Genomic DNA, 22012 nt, shown 5'->3' on the forward strand with positions numbered 1-22012 from the left:
GTGCCAAAGGTTCACTCTGAGGACTGTCAAATAGAGGCAGCAGAAGAGCTTGGCCGCTTCGCTTCGCCGCTGCGCACTCTTTCTAACCAATGAACCCCACCACAGCATGCAGGAAAAACCACACTACAAGCATGACAATGGGGAAACCTCACAGGCAAACACCATGCACAAAGAATAAAGATGAAAGCTCGGATGACCTAATAAATTACAACCATCTGATTAACATCTCAGATAAGGAACTTAAAATAGCAAGATGGAAGATGTTTGAGAACTCAAAGAAAGCAGAGATCGATCTGAACAGAACACAAAGACAGAAATCAGAAAACTCCAAACTGAAATAACAGATCTGAAAAACACAGTAGCTCAACTGAAAACCTCAATGGATAGCCTCGTTAGCAGGGTATTATCAGGGGAGGAGAGAATCGGAGTACTGGAAGATGTGATGCAGAAAAACTCAACACAACAGAAGAAATTGGAAAAGAACGTTAAGACAAACGAACAGGCAATGAAAAAAGTACTCAAGGAATGTGAACAGATGAAAATAGAAATCTTGGATAAACTAAACAAAAAAAAAAAAAAAGAATCATTGGCGTCCTAGAGACCCAGGTAGGAATCTCCAGGAAGAATCATCTGTAAGAGACATCATCAAAGAGATACCCCCAGAGTTAAAGACTACATGCAATCAAATCCTGCATGCCCGAAGAGTACCAGCTAAAAGAGACCCAACGAAAAACACCCAAGACACATCCTCATTACAGTGACAAATCCCACAGAAAGAGATAGAATACTGAAAGCAGCAAGATGAAAAAGGGAAATTACATTTAGAGGAGCATCCCTAAGACTTACAGCAGACATGTCACAAGAAACTCTCAAGGCCAGAAGACAGTGGTGGGATATTGTGATAAAACTGAATGAAATGAATGCCTCACTGAGAATACTGCACCCAGCCAGACTCACATTCAGGTTTGAAGGAAAAATACATAGCTTCATGGATAAACAACATCTCAGAAACTTCACAGATGATAAACCAGCCTTAAAGGAAAAACTGATAGGTCTACTCTAAGGCAAGAGAGACAGACCAACAAACACAGCAAACTTATCTACAAAGATGACATTAAATCCTATGACAATCATCTCCCTTAATGTCAATGGACTAAATTCACCAATTAAAAGACACAGAGTGGCAAAATGGGTCAAAAAGATGAATCCAACCTTCTGCTGCCAACAAAAAACACATTTGAATAGTCAGAACTAACATAGAGTCAAAATCAAAGGCTGGAGGAAATCATCCAAGCAAACAACACCCTCAAAAAAGCTGGGGTGGCCATATTAATATCTGATGACACCAACTTTATACTCAGAAAAGTGGTAAGGGACAAAGATGGACACTATTTACTAATCAAGGGATATGTGCAACAGGAAGATCAGACTATTAAACATATATGCACCCAATGAGAGGCCAGCAAATTATCTAATACAATTACTGACAAATCTGAAAGAAAAAATTAATAATAACACAATAATTGTGGGAGACCTCAACATGGCCCTATCAACACTTGATAGGTCAACCAGACTGAACCCCAACAAAAACATACTAGTCCTGAAAAGAGTTATGGAAGAAAGAGGACTAATAGATATATATAGGACACTCCATCCCAAAAACCTAGATATACATTCTTCTTCAATGTACCTGGGTCATTCTCCAGAATAGACTACATGTTGACACATAAAACATACATCCATTAAATCAAGAGGATAGAAATCTTGCAGGCTACCTTTGCTGACCACAAGGCTCTGAAATTAGATGTGAACTACAAAGCCACACAGAAGAAAAACTTTAACAATTGGAAAATAAACACCCTGCTACTGAACAACCAGTGGGTCCGAGATGAAATCAAAAAGGAAATCAAAACTTTCCTGGAAACAAATGTTAATGAAGACACAAACTGCTAGAATCTATGGGACACAGCAAAAGCAGTCCTGAGAGAAAAATTTATAGCTCTACAAGCACATATCAGGAAGGAAGAAGGGGCATACCTGAATAACTTAATGACGCAGCTCAAAATATTAGAAAATGACCAACCAAAGGAACCAAAAATAGGGAGACAGAAGGAAATAAAGCTGAAAGCAGAATTCAATGAAGTGGAAACCCAAAAAACAATCTGAAAGATCAACGAAAGCAGAAGTTGGTTCTTTGAAAAAATAAACAAAATTGATAGACCATTGGCAAAACTCACAAAGAAAGAGAGAGAGAAATCTGATAACCCATATCAGAAATGAAAAGGGGGAGATCACAACAGATATTGCAGAGATCCAGAGGGTAATCAAAGACTACTTTGAGAAACTTTATGCTTCTAAACATGAGAACCTAGAAGAAATGGAAAAATTCTTGGACACTTATAGCCTTCCATATTTAAGTAAGAAGGATGTAGCATATCTAAATACTCCCATCACTACTGAGGAAATTGAAACTGTAATTAAACATCTGCCCAAAAAGAAAAGCCCAGGCCCAGATGGATTTCATAATGAATTTTTTCAAATATTTCAAGAGGAGTTACTACCAATCCTGGCAAGTCTCTTTCATGAAATTGAAAAAACGGGAACACTCCCAAGCAGCTTTTATGAAGCCAACATTACCTTGACACCAAAACCAGACAGAGATGCTGCCAAAAAAGAAAATTACAGACCAATATCCCTGATGAATGCTGATGCAAAGATCTTCAACAAAATCCTGGCAAATAGGATCCAATGCATCATCAAGAAGATCATACACTACGACCAAGTAGGTTTCATCCCAGGAATGCAAGGATGGTTTAACATCCATAAATCTATCAACATCATACACAGCATCAACAAGAAGAAAAATAAAAATCACATGATCATATCAATAGATGCAGAGAAAGCATTTGATAAGGTCCAACACCCATTCTTGATCAAAACTCTCAGCAAGATGGGAATGGAAGGAACCTTTCTCAATCTAGTTGAAGCCATCTACCACAAATCAATGGCAAATATTATCCTCAATGGAGAAAAACTAAAAGCCTTTCCTCTAAATTCTGGTAGAAGACAAGGCTGTCCGCTCTCACCACTCCTCTTCAATATAGTACTGGAAGTTCTTGCTATAGCGATCAAGCAAGAAAAAGATATCAAGGAAATCCAGATAGGAAAGGAAGAAGTCAAGCTCTCATTGTTTGCAGACGACATGATACTCTACTTAGAAAACCCTAAAGACTCTAACAAAAAGCTTCTAGAAACAATAGATTCATATAGCAATGTGACAGGCTACAAAATCAACACACAGAAATCAATGGCCTTTTTATACACCAATAATTATAGGGAAGAGATGGACGTCAGGAAGGCAATCCCATTCACAATAGTGCCACACAAACTCAAACATCTTGGAGTCAACTTGAGCAAAGACTTGAAGGACCTATACAAAGAAAAATATAAAGCCCTGCTTCAAGAAATAAGAGAGGACACACGGAAATGGAAACACATACCATGCTCATGGATCAGCAGGATTAGATTAACATCATCAAAATGGCAATACTCCCCAAAGCATTATACAAATTTAATGTGATCCCCTTAAAAATACCCATGACATTCTTCAAAGAAGTGGATCAAACACTTATGAAGTTCATCTGGAACAATAAACACCCTCGAATAGCTAAAGCACTCCTAGGGAAAGGAAAATGTGAGGCATTACTTTCCCCAACTTTAAACTTTACTACAAAGCAATAGTTATCAAAACAGCCTGGTATTGGAATTGTCCCCCAGACATACAATTACCTAATTTTTGACAAAGGAGCAATAAGCCCTAAGTGGATCAGGGAAAACCTCTTCAACAAGTGGCGCTGGCAGAACTGGTTAGCCAGTTGCAAAAAAGTGAACATAGATCCCCAGTTAACATCATGTACGAAGGTAAAATCCAAATGGATTAAAGACCTTGATATCAAACCTGATACCATAAGGTATATAGAACAACACATCAGTAAAATACTCCATGACATTGAGACTAAAGGCATCTTCAAGGAGGAAACTGCACTTTCCAAACAAGTGGAAGCAGAGATCAACAGATTGGAATACATTAAACTGAGAAGCTTCTGCACCTCAAAAGAAATAGTGCCCAGGATACAAGAGTCACCCACCGAGTGGGAGAAACTATTCACCCAACACCCATCAGATAAGGGGCTAGTATCCAAAATATACAGGGCACTGACAGAACTTTACAAGAAAAAAAAATCTAATCCCATCAAAAATTGGGGAGAAGAAATGAACAGACACTTTGATAAAAAATAAAAAGAAATACAAATGGCCAAAAGGCACATGGAAAAATGCTCCTCATCACTAATCGTCAGGGAGATTCAAATCAAAACAACAATGACATACCATCTCACACTACAGAGATTGGCACACATCACAAAGAATGAGAACAATCAGTGCTGGCGGGGATGTGGAGAGAAAGGAACTCTTATCTACTGCTGGTGGGAATGCTGTCTAGTCCAACCTCTATGGAAAGCGATATGGAGATTCCTCCAAAATCTGGAAATAGAGCTCCCATTCGACCCAGCTATTCCACTCCTAGGGATATGCCCTAAGAACATAAGAATACCATACAAAAACCCCTTCCTCACACCTATATTTATTGCAGCACTATTCACAATAGCCAGGCTCTGGAAACAACTGAGATGCCCTTCAACAGACGAATGGCTAAAGAAACTGTGGTACATATACACAATGGAATATTATGCAGCCATCAGGAGAGATGAAGTCATGAAATTTTCCTATACATGGATGTATATGGAATCTATCATGCTGAGTGAAATAAGTCAGAGAGAGAGAGAGAGAGAGAGAGAGAGAGAGAGATGCAGAATAGTCTCACTCATCTATGGGTTTTAAGAAAAATAAAAGTCATTTTTGTAACTATCCTCAGAGACAAAGAGAGGAGGGCTGGAACTTCAAGCTCACTTCATGAAGCTCACCACAAAGAGTGGTGAGTGCAGCTATAGAAATAACTACACAGAGAACTACCATTCATAATCATGTGAATGAATGAGAGAACTGGAAAGCCTGTCTGGAGTACAGGTGGGGGTGGGGTGGGATGGAGGGAGATTTGGGACATTGGTGGTGGGAATGTTGCACTGGTGAAGAGGGTGTTCTTTACATGCCTGAAACCTAATCACAATCATTAAGTAATCAAGATGTTTAAATAAAGAAAAAAATTTAAGAAAAAGAAAGGTAAAAAAGAATTGAGCCACTTCATGATAACTCATAAGTGCATTATTATTATTCACAATACAAGTTTTCTAAAGCTGGAACTAATTACCAAATATAGTTAGAATTAGGTCTGATAAGAAAACAATAACTTCTTAGGGTACATCCACTTTATATGACAAATGAATCTATAGTATATCACCAGTCACAAGAATTTCTATTTTCAGGGCTGTAGCAGTGCCCACTAGGTAGGGCAACTTATCCTCTACACAGCCAACCTGGATTCTGCCCCTGGCATTCCATATGATTCCCCTAAGCACCACCAGGAGTAATTCCTGATTGCAGAATAAACCCTGAACTTTGCCAGTTTTGCCCAATGCCCTCCAAAAGAAGTTCTATTTTCTGTGTTTTATTGGTTTGTTTGTTTTGTTTTGTTTTGTTTTGTTTTGTTTTTGAATCACATCCAGCAGTGCTCAGAGGTTACTCCTGACTCTGCTCTCCGAAATCACTCCTGGCAGGCTCAGGGTACCACGTGAAATACTAGGGATCGAATCCAGGTCTGTCCCAGGTCAGCAGCATGCAAGGCAAATGGCCTACTACTACTCCTGCCCCAAGAATTTCTATTTTCTTTATTTGTAAAAGCATATTTTTGACATGAACGATCCTTTTTCTGATGTGCTATCACAACATGTTACATAAGGAATTTATAGATTAAGTAGTTAATCCAACATAATGTTCTTTTAACCTCATTATTGACCCTGAAAACATTTTTATAATATTACTTAAAAATGGAGTTTTCTTCTTTTAGGAATTCATTCATATTTCAACAGTTAATAACTGAGCTTATTTCAAACAGGAAAGTATGCATTTTCCTAATACATTGGCATGGCATGTAGTAAAACATTCTTATCTTTATCATCATATATTGTCTTTATTGCAAATATAGGAAGCTGTGACCAAATCTGAAAAACGCGTTTGCCTCCACCAAGAGTATCAGCGAGATCTGCAGGCCTTTGAAGTTTGGCTGGGGCAAGAGCAAGCAAAACTGGACCGATACTCAGTTCTTGAAGGAGATGCCCACACTCAGGAGACAACACTGAGGGATCTTCAGGTAAAGCTGACTTCACTTGAAAACAAAATTCTTAATCCTGAATGTTAAGTTTTACCTTCTGCAATAGAAGATGAATAGAGTCTCAAGCCCCACAAAGAGCTCACATATAGTAAGGGGCACCTAGTAAGGCCTAATCTGGACCCTCATGGTTCACTGTTCAAGATCAGTTTGGGAGCAGTTTAGATTAAACAGGGTTTAATAAGGCAATTAGTTCAGCTACTCCAGTGGCCATCAATGGGAACAGCTGGCAAGCAGTCTAATTTGGGGTACTAACTGGCCTGCCTGTTTCTCCCTAAAGGACTGATTGAATTAGGTGAGAGCCAGCAGTCATTAAAATGTAATACTGCTTAAAATCCAATGGGTGGCACCAACACAGGCCATTTATTTCAACTCAAATTTCCCACATTGCTGAGGATAAAGGTGCAGGGCTGAGAAAGGAGGAGTCCATGAAAATAGAAACAATGCTGATGTTCAGAGCAGTGGTTTGGATCAGGGTGCTATGACAGATACAATAGGAAAAGTTAATGGAACCACTTTTCTCATTTAGCATTTAGTGACTATTGCATTCAGGGAAGCTACTTGGTGGGCCTCTCCATTCAGGCAAAGATCCTTTACATATTATTATCTGCCTCCCAGTGACTTGCAATCAAATGAGAAATGCAAAGCGCTTGGTAGATGATAATAGATAATGAGGTAAGGACAGCAATGGAGCAATGTAAAAGATTTTATGGTAGGATCAAACTAGAAAGATGAGTAGGAGTTTAGAAGTCCCGAATCAGGGAAGAAAGCCACTACACCAACTCCATATTTCTTCCTCTACTTGGTTTCATAAGGCAGAATCTGAGATGGCTTTCACTGATGTACCAAATGGCTATTTCTGTTTGGTCTCGGAAAATATGTCAACAAAGGTTGGGATTAGGCTATTGGCACTGTTCTTGAGGACTTCAGACTAAAGAGAATCTCTAAGATTCAATTTTCTTTGAGGAAGAGAAAAATGAGACAGGGAGAGAATCTCATTGAGATGATGTTTTATTCATTAAGTAACTAAACATTACAAGTTAGCAGGGTCCAAATTCTATTTTTTTTCTTAAAGACTCCCCTCATTCACCTTATTTCAAGAATCTCTGATAGGCCAACTTCAGTTGGAATCATTTGTTTTGAAAGTGTTGGATTTGTTTTCTCTAAATCACCTCTGCCAGGACTGCACACCAGGCATTCCTGGCATGCACAAACCAATATCTTGGCTTTTGTGAGGGACCTGAGCCAACAGCTCACTGGTTACCAGCAACTGTTTCTCTTGTGTTGGGTAGAAGGAAATTGTTTCATGGTAGTGCATATGCTCCAAAGCTAGCTCCTTTTTGCCACACATCCATTTACCTGAATGGACTTTGAGTGGTCACAGATATTAAAAGGAAGAAAGGAGCAAGATATTGGAGTTGCGAATTTCATAGGCATGGCAGAATGTATAATTCTGATATGCTACAGCATACTTGGTGTATCAGTCCACAGAACGGGACACATCCACAAATGATTTTCTATACAAGCAAGTCCTGAAGAGAGTCACAAAACATCTCCAGTAGAAAAATGTTGAATCATCTTTTTCTTTCACTTGAAATGTGTGAGATCTATGAATTGATCTCATCAGTAGTGGTTTGTACAATAGAGAAGACTGTTAGAAAGGTGAAAAGGGTAATAGTTAAATGAAAGATTTAGGACAAGGATTAGTCAATTGTAGTCTATATGCAATTAGTCATTGCCTGTTTTTAAATCAATTTTTATTGGAACACAGCCCTAATTAATTCATGTAGATATTATCTCTTTCTGCTCTGGCACTGGAACTAAGGAGCTGTAACAGAGACTAGCTGGCCCTCTTTGCCTCCCTGGACCAAGTTTCCCCTAGCACTGCCAAGGATGGCTCTTAGGTGAAAATGTTGGTATGGCCCGTGAGCAGAGTAAATATGGTCAGAATATATGTTCTTCCTTTTACACCTTTAACAGTACAAGTTTGGCAAACTATAAAAGAAAGAAAAGTAGAATAGAAAGTAAGTTTAAGAGTAATTTGTATTTTGGATTTAAAAATTTTAAAAATGTGTGTATTTGTGGCCACCCTGATTACCCAAGGTTACATAACTGCCAGGTGTAATGTTTAAAGAATTTTAACCGTGAGTTTTGGGGAGTTGCACATAAGAGGTGGTGCTCCCACTGAACCGGGTGTGGTCCAAAAACAAACAAACAAAAAAACCAAAAAAGTTTTTTTTATAAGATATGATTTGTTTTCTTGTGTTTTTGGGGGGTGATGCTCAAGGGTTACTCCTAAATATGCGCTCAGAAATCGCCTGTGTGTGAACTCCGGATGGACTGTCATCACCAGATGTTTCTCTTACAGGAACTGCAAGTTCGCTGTGCTGAGGGCCAGGCTCTGCTGAACTCTGTGTTGCATGCCAGGGAGAATGTGATCCCCTCAGGTCTCCCCCAGACAGAGGATCGCACTCTGGAGTCTCTCCGGCAGGACTGGCAGACTTACCAGCAGAGATTGTCTGAGGTCCGGACTCAGTTCAACCAGGTTGTTAACAAACTGCGGCTGATTGAGAAGAAATGTCAGCAAGTAGATGAATGGCTGAAGCCTCTGGAGGAGAAAGTGAGTCTCAGAACTGGCCGTCAGTCAAACCGGGCTGCCAAGGAGGTGCAACTACATCAGATGAAGGTACTGGGCTACATTCCTGGTCTTTGTCAAGGGTTGGAATGCCACCTGGCTTGCTTTGTTAAAATATTTGGTAACTGTGAGGCTGGAGAGATAGTATGGCAGGTAGGGCAATTTGCCTTTCATGCATCCAACGTGGGTTTGATTCCTGGCACTACAAAGTGTCCTCCAAGCACTACCAGGAATAAGTCCAGAACACTGCTGGGTGTGACCCTAAAACAAACAAAACGTTAGTAACTTTGTCTAAGACTAAGATTTCACAAAATCTCTTTCTAGTTGCCCAGATAGAACATTAAGGTAAATAACAGGAAGGGAAAGATACAACAGGGGATAAAACTCTAGACTTGCATGTTGCAGACCCTGGTTAGGATCCTAGTTCTGCATACGGTCCTCATGACACCACCAGGGTCACTCCTGAGTACAGACTCAGGTATTGCCCTTGAGCAACAGTAGTGGGAAGCTCGCAAGCCACTCAAAATTAAAAATCTAAATAAAATAAATGGCAACAGAACATTGTTTTCTTATAAACCATTTAAATGATCTTAAATTAATCTTTCATAAAATATGATTTAATGAACTATTTTACATTTTCTTTCAATGTGCTTTGTAATGATATATACGTGCTCAGAAGGTAACAATGTGTGTTTATAGTTCTGATGTGAAATTGTTCTGTTATGTAGTATACTGAAATAACACTTGGTAATTAACTTTATTCTAACTGTTATATGAATTCATGGCACAAAAAGGCTTAATGTTCATGCCTTTGGAATTCCTCTTTGTTTAACTATTTTAAGATATAAGCACATATACACACTGAAGGAATTGCCTGCCTTTCAGGATTATATTTAATTTTTTATTTTCTTATTCAGGTTAACAATTTGTTATAGCATTAATGTTAATGTTTGTCTTTAGTGTACAAAATCATTGCAAGTCTCTCTTATTTCTTGACATCATATATAATTTCTTAAGTATATATACACACAGTAAATGTGTATCAAGCATGTATAGCTTATTACATTGTTGTAATACAATTTTTCATGAGGTTATATAGGAAACATTTTTTCAAATTTTTACTCAGAATTAACTTTTATTTGAGGGGTTTGGAGGCTACTCCTAATAGAGTACAGGGCTTACTCCTGACTCATACTCAAGTATCAATCCAGGATCTAGGGGCCATATGAGGTGCTGAAGATCAAAACCAAGTTGGATGAGTGCAAGGTATCTTTCCTCCTCTGTACTATAGTTCTGGGCCTTCAGAATTAATGTTCTTATAGATGCTAAAATCAATTAGTTTTGAGAAGTAATAGATTTGCATAAACCTATTTGAATAGTATATTTGTCTTCCTCAAGAATGCCTTTGAGGAGGCCATATTGATAGCACAGCTGGGAGGACATTTGTCTTGTACTGACCCGAGCTTGATCCCCAGCATCCCATATGTCCCCTGAGATTACCAGGAGTAATTTCTACTCACAGAGCAAAGGGTAACCCTGAGTGTTGTTGGGTATGGCCCAAATACACACACACACACACACACACACACACACACACACACACACACAGGAATGCCTATGATTAGGTCTAGAGAGAAAGACAATGGGTAAGGTATTTGCCTTGCTTAAGGACTACCTGGAAGTTCAATTCATTACACCTTATATGGTTCCCCGAACTCCACCAGAAATTATCCCTGTGTGCAGAGTAATTCATGAGTAAGTCCTGAGCACTGCCAGGTGTGGATCCCCCAAACAGAATAATGCCTAAGACTGAGGCTTTCCCTCTGTACTCTCCCCCCATTTCAGAAGTGGCATGAGGAAATCACCACCTACAGGGATGAAGTGGAGGAGGTTGGAGCATGGGCCCAGGAGATCCTGGATGAAAGCCACGTGAGCAGCCGCCTGGGCTGCCAGGCCACCCAGCTCACCTCCAGATACCAGGCCCTTCTTCTCCAAGTGCTGGTGAGCAGAGCCCTGAGCTTAATTAATATCAGCCTGTACATGCAATTCTGTCACCAAAATATTCTCCTTCCCTTTAAGTCCACTGAATAGAAGGATTGATTAGAAACATCAGTGGCACAGGTCCTTAAATTCACTGTTCACCTTTCTTCTGTTCTCTTTCCAAAGGAACACATCAAATTCCTGGAAGAAGAGATCCAGAGTTTGGAAGAATCGGAATTATCCCTAAGTTCTTATTCAGACTGGTTCAACTCCACTCATAAGAATTTCAAGAATGTGGCTGTCAAGACTGACAAAGTGGATAAGGTGGTAATGGAGAAGAAACTTAAGACTTTGGAGGTAGGATACAGATACCAAACTATCTTCCAAGCTCCTTCTTTACCTTGAGCCTCTCTTTTCTCTCACAGAGATGCTGGGGTCATGTGTGTTTATTTCTTCTGGGTCTAATTGAGGGTTTTAATCTTAATCAAAGATTAGGCTAGTTTGAGTCTAAATCAGATCTTCCTTTCTGCGTGCACAGGTCAATAGCTTGGGTATAAACTTTATGAAATTCTTTTGTTTTTTACTTTTTATTTTAGGGCCTGGAGTGGTAGATAGCACAATGGATAGGGCACTTCCCTTGCCCATGGCTAACTCAGGCTTAATACCCAACAATCCATTTGGTCCACTAAGCCTGTCAGGAGAAATTTCTGATCTCAGAGCCAGAAGCAACCCCTGAGCCCAGCTTAGTGTGGCCTCATCGCCCCAAATTTATTTTATTAATGCACCATGATTCACAAAGGTATTCATAATTGGGTTATACAATTCAAGGTTACAGTACTGATCCCACCACCAGTATCAACTTTCCTCCATCAGTGACCCCATGTTTCCTCTCCTATACCCCCATCCCCAGCATGCTTTCCCTGGTTCCCTGGTCAAGACTTTTAAAAACATACATTAAAATAAGGAAAAGAGTGTTCTTGGCAATTCAATTCAGCTCTAAATTTCAAAATTAATTTGAAGGAAAATGGGTGCCATAAAAATAGGACTTGAAAGTCATTTCTTGAAAAGGAAAAGAAAATAAGACCAGATTATCTTCTCAGGGCTTGCTGAATGACATGGAAAAGGGTCACAGTTTGCTGAAATCAGCTCGGGAGAAAGGAGAGAGGGCTCTACAGTACTTGGAGAATGGAGAAGCAGAGATATTGAAGCAAGAGATCCAGGGTCACATGGAACAGCTGAAAGAGCTCACCAGCACTCTCCGGAAGGAACACATGACTGTAGAAAAAGGTCTTCATTTGGCCAAAGAATTCTCAGATAAATATAAAGCTCTGACTCAATGGATAGCAGAATACCAAGAGATCCTCTATACTCCAGAAGAAGCCAAAATGGAATTATATGAAAAAAAGGCCCAGTTATCCAAATACAAGGTATTGTGCCATGACAGATAGAAACATGAGGGGATTTGGGAAGGGGGTGTCTGTGGAGAGAGCACAGTTTCTGGAAGTACTGCTTCTCATGGGTGATGGAAAGTTGCTGTAGAATGTTTGTTCTGCCAAGGCAAAATGATACATTCCTACATGTGACATACTCTACATAAGAGTTTTGTTTCCATCTGGAAGTGGTTTTTGCCTGATAGTCAAAGATTATTTTAATTCAGCGACCTTCATTCTGACAGTGTGAGAGAGGCAGGCACTTCTTCTTGGCCTCAGAATCTCACACATCTAGATTTGATCTGTTTCATAATCTCCCCTTAAATTTTGGATACAAATTTTGGATAAAAAAAATCTCCCCTTAAATTTTGGATACAAAAGACTCATAAACTAACATAAAAAGTTAGAATGAGTTCGAATTAACCAATAAAAATATTCCTAATAAACAGGAAGAGCAAAATATATTAGAAACTAAATTTTGAAATAATAAATACTTGGGGAGAACTCATGTTGGAATACATGTTTTGCATATAGGCAGTCCACATTCAGTTCTTGGCACTGTTGCTCATTAGAATACGAGGGATCAAACCCTGGGTGCCAAGCCAGGACTAGCCCCTGAGCATTGCCAGGTGTAGGCCCCAAAGCAGATCCAGAGGGTATTATGCTTTGGGAAACAAGTGGAGCAAACACGATATCTCATTCATATGAGAGAGATAAGAAACACAAGAGTGCCAGGGATAGAACTTAACAGTGGAATCTTGTATGTGTGAGGCTTGGATTTTATTTAATCATGACATTAGTAAAGAAAGGATAATGGAAAGGAGAGGAGAGTATAGAGAGAGGAGAGGTAGGAAGGGGAAAAGATAGTGACTGGCTTATAAAATATGAATTAGAACACTATTGAGTACTACATAATACCCCCAGTTTTAGCATCTTGGTATTTTGAACATAGAGATAAGCTAATGTTCCTTTCTCTTTGGAATTCTAGTCACTTCAACAAATGGTGCTCTCCCATGAACCATCTGTAAAGTCCATGCAAGAGAAAGGAGAAGCTCTTCTGGAACTGGTACAGGATGTTACTTTAAAAGAAAAAATTGATCAACTTCACAGTGATTATCAGGCCCTCTGCACTGCAGGAAAGGTAAGATACCATAAGAAATTCAATGAAAATATACTTAGGTCTTTCTAAAGGAGATCCAGAATTTTCTCTGTCAGAAATATTTAAGGGCTAGTACATATCTTTACTTTTATTTTTTCTCCTGATTTTTTCTTCTGATTTATTTTATATTCACTTAAGCATTGGGATTCAATGTCAATCAGTTTTTATTGCCCTGAAACCTCTTGGGTTTTATGACAGGCAATAGTTCTTCTATAGCTGAAATGTATAAAGGCACCAGTTTTCTGTTTTTTCTGTCCTTGATAAATAACTTGACATACCTATGACATGCACTGCATTTGTACAAATAAGGAAGAGTCTGCGTAGGTTTTTGTTTAGTCCTTTGAATAGAAGTCTCCTTTCATGGGTGCTTGGTTTCACAGGAACATGTCTGCAACCTGGAGCTCAAAGTCAAGGACCACGAAGATTACAATAGTGAACTCCAAGAGGTAGAAAAGTGGCTGCTACACATGTCGAGCCGGTTGGTGGCACCAGACCTCATGGAGACCAGTAGCCTGGAGACCATCACACAGCAGCTAGCCCACCATAAGGTAAAGCTGCCCTCTCAAGAGTTATGAACAAGAGAGCCTGAACAACTACAATCATGTGATATGAATATTTAGAAGTGGATTTGTGAGTGCATGTATCTGAACATGTGAGTTTATGCATGTTTACATGGATAACAGCATTGTGTACACATGTATGAAAGAATGCATGTGATTATACAGATCAGAACTGAATCTTGTCATTTCAACTCCTGAAAAACATTAGAATATTTCACTCCATCCCCCAGGTGAACAGTTTTGGTCACAGAATTTTTAGAAAGGTTCTTTATTTTTCCACTAGAATAGTGTACTTAAGGAATATTAGGAGTAGAGCAACAGTGTGCAAATGAGAAATAATTTCTTCTTCCTAGCTGGTGAGACTAGATTCTCTGAAATTATTCCTTTCCTCCTTGTATAGTGGAAAATAATACCCATATAGTCATGCAAAATCTTAACCAGTACATCACAGGAAATGTGAGGGCATTTGCCTTGCATGTGACTGACCCAGGACAGATGTGGGTTCGATCCCCAGCATCCTATATGGTCCCCTAAGCCAGGAGCGATTTCTGAGCACAGAGCCAGGAGTAACCCCTGAGCACTGCCAGGTGTGGCCCAAAAAAAAAAACAAACAAAAAAAAGAAAATAACTATCATTTTTATATATATTATGCAAATATTACTAGAAAACTGATTCTTTCATCTGATACTAATATCATGGATTAACTTTCTCTCTGAGATTAGCCGTAAATTCACTTTGTTCTTTTTTCCCCTACCCCCCCATCCAGTTCACTCTATTTTTATTTTTGTTTGTTTGTTTGTTTTTGTTTGAGAGTCACATCTGGTGGTGCTCAGGGGTTACTCCTGCCTCTGTGCTCAGAAATTACTACTGGCAAGCTCAGGAGCTAATATGGGATGCCAGTGATTGAACCTGAGTTGACTTTGTGCAAGGCTAAAGCCCTACCCACTATACTATATTGCTTTGACCCCCAATTCATTCTATTCTAAAAGATTATGTCATCATTCCTTACATACCTATTAACTTTGCTATGATGAAAAAAACCTATGGTTTTATTTTCATTTGCTACTATGATGATAAAGATCAATTATAAAATTCTTTTGAAAACTTCAATAGTCAAATTATTTATCTTAATCTTGCTGTTTATGATTATGAGAACACTGTTCTTTTTCATAGGCTATGATGGAAGAAATTGCTGGCTTTGAAGAACGTTTGGACAATCTTAAAACAAAAGCTGACAACTTGATCAGCCTGTGTGCAGACCACCTTCAGGCTAAACTGGAACAGAATGTTCAGGCACATCTGCAAGGCACAAAAGATAGTTACTCCGCCATCTGCAGCACAGCTCATAGGGTACGTCCCTTTGGAATGTTCAAGAATGACAATAAATCATGATGGGGGAGGTGTGGAAATGTACTCCAGAGGTCTTAAGAAAGTCCCTGGGGACATTGTGTATGCTCATTCAGACAGAAATGGAAGGTTGATTTTACACTTTCCCTGTGGATACTGAGCTAATATAGCACACATTTTGGAAACTGGAAAAATAGCTCAATGAGTATAATAAGCTATTATAAGCCTTACACATTTCAGCCCCCAAGTTTAATACCCAGGTCTGAATGTTCCCCAAATACCAGTGGTTGGGATAATGCTCCGAGCTCAGTTGGAGATACTCCCAATTTAAAAACAAAAAACTACACTTTACTAATATCAAAAAGCAGTTAATTTCAGATATTTCCCCAAAACCTTAATCATATAAATGTAATACAGTATTTTTTAAAATATTTGCTTACATTAGGTTTTGTTAGGTTGTTGTTATAGTTTTAAGCATTTTTGTTTGTTTGGGGGCCATGCCCATTGATACTCAGTGTGACTCCTGGCTTTGCAATAAGGGGTAATACCTGCTGGGTTCAAAGGCTCATTGGCAGTGCTGGGGAGTGAATCCAGGTCAGGCACGTGCAATGCAAGTGACTTCCTTGTTGTATTATCTCTCCAGCTCATGTTACCCTTATTATTATTGACATATTATCAAATACTAACAATTTAGCTATTTATTCTACAGCACCAAAAAAATATATTTTGTAATTGTCACAATACTTTCTAAACTCTATGTGACCTAAATTCTGATGTTATTCAGAATTTTTACTCTATAGAAAATGAAAAAAAAATAAAAGTAGAGAGTTTCAATTATATTTTCATGGGCATGTTTCCACTAAAATATAATCTTTATTTATAGAAGTCAAAGATGAATTGAATTGTCTTTTTAACAGAAAGTGAGTGAAATTAACTAGTTGCTTTTCTTATACTCTAAAAAATTTTAAATGGCATCCCAAAGAGCCCCTGTATTTTGTTACTGGACTGCTTAGAGTTAGAAATAGATAAAAAAAAAGTAGCTGAGGACAGGGAGGAGTAGAATGATCTAAATATTACTATTTAGAATAATAATGAATATAACATTCTAGGTGGTGATGAATGTGGTAGCTTTGTACACCACAACTATAAAAGTTACCACTACGTAACCATAATATCTAAAATTTTATAAAATACTTTACAAAAAAATATCTTGTTGACTTTAGCTAATTCTCTAGATTTTAAAACTTTACTTTCAATAGTTCATTTACAATGAAGTATAGGTGCTGGAAAGATAGTACAGGGTATAAGGTACCTTGTCTTATAATAAGACTGATACCAATTGATTCCCACCATTATATCCCACCCTAAACCTGCCAGGAATGATTCCTGAGCAAATACAGGGCCAGGAGTAAGCTCTGAGCACCACTATGTATGGCCCTAAAATAACAAAAAGATTTTTTAAAAAAGGCATCATGGTACTTACGAAAGACTTTTGGGAAAGGGGACTTTGGGGAAAGAGGAAAAGGATTTAGTGATTTCTGATAAAGTTAGTATTTCTACTCCTTGTATAGAGATTTTATTTTTCAGACTGCCTGATAGGAGATGTTATAATTTTTTAAAAAACCATAAGTAGCAATGCAAAAAATAAACATAAATTTTTATAAAACATACAACTCTGTGAATATACTTAGAACCTACATTTTCCATTCAAAACAGATTAAAGATAGAATTTCTTTTTACTTTTCTTTTTGGAATAAAAATAAAGAATTATTCAATGATATAGTTCATTGCCAAATTGATGAACAGATGATTGAAAGAGCATATCAGGGATTGCTTCTGTTGTATGCAAAGCAAACAAACAAAATAACTACCACAATTTGAGTTGATCTTATTTCCATCTTTGGCCTTGATTCCGAGGAGAAAACAATCATTTCTCACTTAGAATGTATCTTCTAAAATGAAATGATGATCTAAAACATCCTTATCTTCTGTTATCATTCAATTCTACTTTGCTTTGGTTTCCTTTTAAGTACTTTGTTTTTTGTGTTTTGTTGGTTTTTTTGTTTGTTTGTTTTGTCTGTTTGTTTGTTGTTTGTTTGTAGCAGCCTCTTTTATCAGAATGGAGCTCTTCCTACAAGTCTATGAGAAAACCTTTAAGCCTTTTCCAGATACTTTTTGAAAAGCTTCATAACAGGCCTGGGAAGGCTTAGAAACCTAAATAAAATTTTTCTTTGAAAAAAAAGTTCTCTGTACCCTTATCCTCATCAAGTTGCCAGCTGAATAGTCTGAGTTCTAGAGAACTCATATGTCAAGTTGAAAATTACAGGGGATGAAAGGTTTAAAAAGATCTCAAGATGAAAATTGTTTTCATAAGTGTTTTCTTTCTTAAACATCAAAATCTAGTTCCAAACTTGAGTGATGATTTGATCCACTGAAGAATCCCCTTTACTACTGAACATTATACGTGACAAAATTAAAGTAAACACTAGGGGCTGGAGTGATAATACAGTGGATAAGATGCTTGCATTGCATGTTCTGTATCCATCATGCCATATGTTTTCCCATCCACCAGGAGTGAGTTCTAAGCACTGTGGGATATGGCCCCCAAACAAAATAAACAAATAAAATGAAATAAAATAAAAATAAAATAAAATGGTTAGAGGTCATATCCATCGTGATCTGTTCAAATAAACACTATACTAATCTCTAAATAAGAGGTCATCAAACTTTTTAAACAGGGGCAAGTTCATTGTTCCTTAGACCACTGGGACACAGACTATAGTTTAAAAAAATACTATGAAAAATAGTATAGTTTGAGTCTAGAGACAGAAAGAAGGAGGGGATTCAGAGAGTGCAGTGTACAACCTACACACGTGCACTGCAGGCCCAGGAAAAATCGGTGGCTAAGCAGGACAGGCAGCAGCAGCAGAAACACCTGACAGGCTAGATAAATGTGCTTAGTGGGAAGCATGTGGCCCACGGGCCATAGTTTGAAAACCCCTGCTCTAAAGTAACTATCTCCTCTAGTGGTTAATCATAGTATCACATTTAGAAACTGAAATAAAGATAATCTCTCCCTCAAGTAGTTACGTTGTGCCATACAGGTTTTTTTTTTTTTAATGTTAACAAAAGTTAAGAAAAATGTCATTAGAAATAGACTATCATTAGGAATGAGGCACAAGTATTCAGAACAGAAACAGAAGTCCTTGGAGACCACACATGAAGTACCCCACTTTTTCCAATTTCTTCTTCCAACACCACTATATAGGAGAAGCCCTTCAGTTAGAGAAATACTAGTGATCTTTTTCCTGATGTGCTGTTTGGGGTTGACTTTCAGTATAAACAAAAGGGCACAGACCATAGTTTAAAAAAATACTATGAAGGCTGGTCTGATGGCAGTGGTTTATCAGAACTTATTAACATTAGTATCACAAAAGTGGGTATATAACCCCCCACTACTCAATTTGACTGGCTTAAAAAAATAAGTACTATTAAAAATAGTGGCCCACAGACCATAGAGAATAATTTATACAGAAACGGGGGATTCAGGGGAGAGAAGCAGCTACATAGTCCTCCTCCCATGTTGATCATCTATTTCCAAGATTAGAGCTGTCCAGACACATGTCTGCTTACAGAAGCCCTGATCCCATCGACTCTCCTGATTAAGAGATTTCAGTGTAATACATGGCTTGAAAAGTTATAAATTGGAGCTAGTCATCGAACTCTTTTTTAGAATGTGGGAACATATGTAAGTTCCTTGGGTGGCTGCATGGTGTTGGGGAATCCATGAGGTTGTGCTGATGGTGTCACATGAAATGAACTTAGCATCCTCTTTGATTCCAGTAATCTAGGACAGCTCTAACAACCTGAGCATGGTCTTTCTGTCCCAGGTGTACCAGAGTTTGGAGCATGAGCTGCAGAAGTATGTGAGCCACCAAGACACTCTCCAGCAGTGCCAGGTGTGGCTTTCTGCAGTCCAGCCAGATCTGAAACCAAACTTGCATCCTCCTCTGAGCAGAGCAGAAACTGTTAAACAGGTACCAGGTTCTGGAGAGCGGAAATTATTCTGTGATGTGTGCAAATGTTTAAAGAAAACCTACTCAGGACCAGTTCAGGGCCCACTAACACTGGTACCTGGGGATACAGCAGTATCTGGATAAGAGGGGGAAGTGGAAGATTCCTCTTTCAAAATTTTGGAGTCCCTCTCTTTCCACAGCAACAGCCCTTCCTCACAAGAATCTATTTTGGCTTTACTACGTGCATCTATACCTGCCAGGCATGTATGCTTTGTGCATCCTAAGAGCAGAAATCCTACAGGGAATTGGATTGATGGTGGGCACTGCTTTGTGCTACAAGCCTGAAGACTGCAGGTAGCATCGCTTCCTGTTCCTGTGCAAAGATTACAGGGCCACTGTTACAAGCCTTGCTTGGCTAACTACAAGGGGGAAGACTCTGACTTTCCTGCAGAGACAAAGCAATAAGCATGATTGCTTTTAGTGATTTTTTTCACCTTGATTTATCATTTTACAACCCTGTCAATGAAAAGATTTCATGCATACAACTTTTCTTTTTAAATTTTTTTTATTGAATCACCATGAGATTTACCATTACAAAGTTGTTCATGATTGAGTTTCAGCCATACAATGTCCAACTCCCATCCCTTCACCAGTGCACATTTTCCACCACCAATGTCCCCAGTTTCCCTTCTGCCCATCCAATGCCTGCATCCATGACAAGATTTTTTTTCTCTCTGTCTGTCTCTCTGTGTCTTTCTTTTCTTTCCTTTAGACACTGTGATGTTATGCATACTACCTTATAACATCACCCCATACCTGTGTCTTTTTCCTTCCACCATTGTCTCAGGGTTGAACCTCACTCTTCCTTTCTTAAAAAATAAAATCAAACTTCAATGGAGCTTACTCTATAAACACTAACATGCTGCTTTATGCCACCAATATGTCAAAGTATGTTTCCAAAAGCAGGCCAGAGTAGTAGAATATAAATCCCCTCTAAAATGCAAATAAGCTAGCATATGACTAGAGAATCTTGGGTGTTCCTCCTTCCCAGACCAAACCATGGTTTCTAACTGCAATCAATGAGAAACAGCTGCTAAGCAGATGGTTCCCGACAGTGTGTTTTGAATTCTTGTCTGAAAGACCCCAATTAGCAACAAATAATGAGTGAAAGTAATGAGCATGGTAAAGTAGATCTTGTAATGTAATGATCATCATGGGTATCTTTTCTAGGTCAAACATTTCAGAGCTTTGCAAGAGCAGGCCAGGACCTACTTAGACCTCCTGTGTTCCATGTGTGACTTGTCAAACTTTTCCGTGAAAGCCACCGCAAAAGACATTCAACAAATAGAACAAATGGTAAAACAAACTAAAGAAAATGTAATAACACTGGATTTGTCTGTCAGTATATTTATTTTTATTAATATTAACGCTAGGTTTTTATTTTTTGGGGGGGTTGGTTTTTTGGTCACACCCGGCAACGCTCAGGAGGAATTCCTGGCTCTATGCTGAGAAATCGCTCCTGGCAGGCTCAGGGGACTATATGGGACACCGAGATTTGAACAACCAACCTTCTGCAGAAGAGGCAAACGCCTTATCTCCATGCTATCTCTCTGACCCTAATGCTAGATTTTTTAAAAGATGTCCTTGGACACAGTTTTGCTACAGGGTTACTGATTAAGATATTTAAGTTGCAAATAAGTCTACAAAAATTTTGTCTACAATCTGATATCGAGACATCTAGTTGAATCTGAGATATTTAGTGCCATCAAACTATTATATGGCACCTCTTCTCATTTCTCCATAATTATTATTCTCTCTTTTGTGCTTGCTCCTTTTCTGTATTTTTCTGTAGGTTATATTTAATATAACTGAGTTTTCTGAGCCTTGTTTTTTTAATGTATTAATTTAAACCATTGTGAATTACAAAGTTATTCATATTGGGTTTTAGATTACAAGATTTCAAAACCAAGCCCACAGCTGGTGTCAACCTCCCTCTACCAATGTTCCAGAGTCTACCCCATGTCCCCCACTCTGTCCCACAGAGTGGCAGCATAACAGGCCCTTTTTTGTTGTTGATGATGATGTTGTTAAAGTTTGGGTCTAAATATTTTATTGTTGTTGATCCTGACTATTGTTAGTGACTCTAGTACTTTCTCAACAGCACCAATGCACCTGTCCCCCATTCTTTCATATTAGTGTGTTCCTCCTCCATTATTATGTCCCCTTCTCCAGATACTCTGGGACCTGGAGTATTTGAGATAATTCCTACTAAAACCAATGCATTTCTTCATGTAGTTATTCTAAATACCACCTATAAGTAATATCATTCTCTATTTATTCTTTTTCTTCTTGCTTACTTCATTTAACATAATGTCTTCCAGTTTCATCCATGTTGCAGAAAATTGCTGATGGCATCATTCCTTACAACTATGTTGAAATCCATTGTATATATGCACCACATTTTCTTGAGTCACTCTTTTGTTGTTGTATATCTAAGTTTATGTACATCTTGATTGTTGTACATATAGTTGGAACTCTAAGC

The 22012-nt window shown here is 38.4% G+C and overlaps 1 protein-coding gene across 1 annotated transcript in view; it reads left to right on the top strand.

Moving 5' to 3' along the window:
• SYNE1 (spectrin repeat containing nuclear envelope protein 1) overlaps positions 1-22012 on the top strand; it is a 578994-nt gene that overhangs the window by 300883 nt on the left and 256099 nt on the right. Inside the window, exons 66-75 of the mRNA XM_049765309.1 lie at positions 6161-6325; positions 8712-9029; positions 10824-10979; positions 11145-11315; positions 12059-12385; positions 13377-13529; positions 13928-14095; positions 15281-15457; positions 19345-19491; positions 20701-20826. Coding sequence (XP_049621266.1) covers positions 6161-6325; positions 8712-9029; positions 10824-10979; positions 11145-11315; positions 12059-12385; positions 13377-13529; positions 13928-14095; positions 15281-15457; positions 19345-19491; positions 20701-20826 — 1908 coding nt within the window. The remainder of the gene's footprint in view (positions 1-6160; positions 6326-8711; positions 9030-10823; positions 10980-11144; positions 11316-12058; positions 12386-13376; positions 13530-13927; positions 14096-15280; positions 15458-19344; positions 19492-20700; positions 20827-22012) is intronic.

This window comes from Suncus etruscus, chromosome 18 (assembly GCF_024139225.1).
Source record: "Suncus etruscus isolate mSunEtr1 chromosome 18, mSunEtr1.pri.cur, whole genome shotgun sequence".
NCBI lineage: Eukaryota > Metazoa > Chordata > Mammalia > Eulipotyphla > Soricidae > Suncus > Suncus etruscus.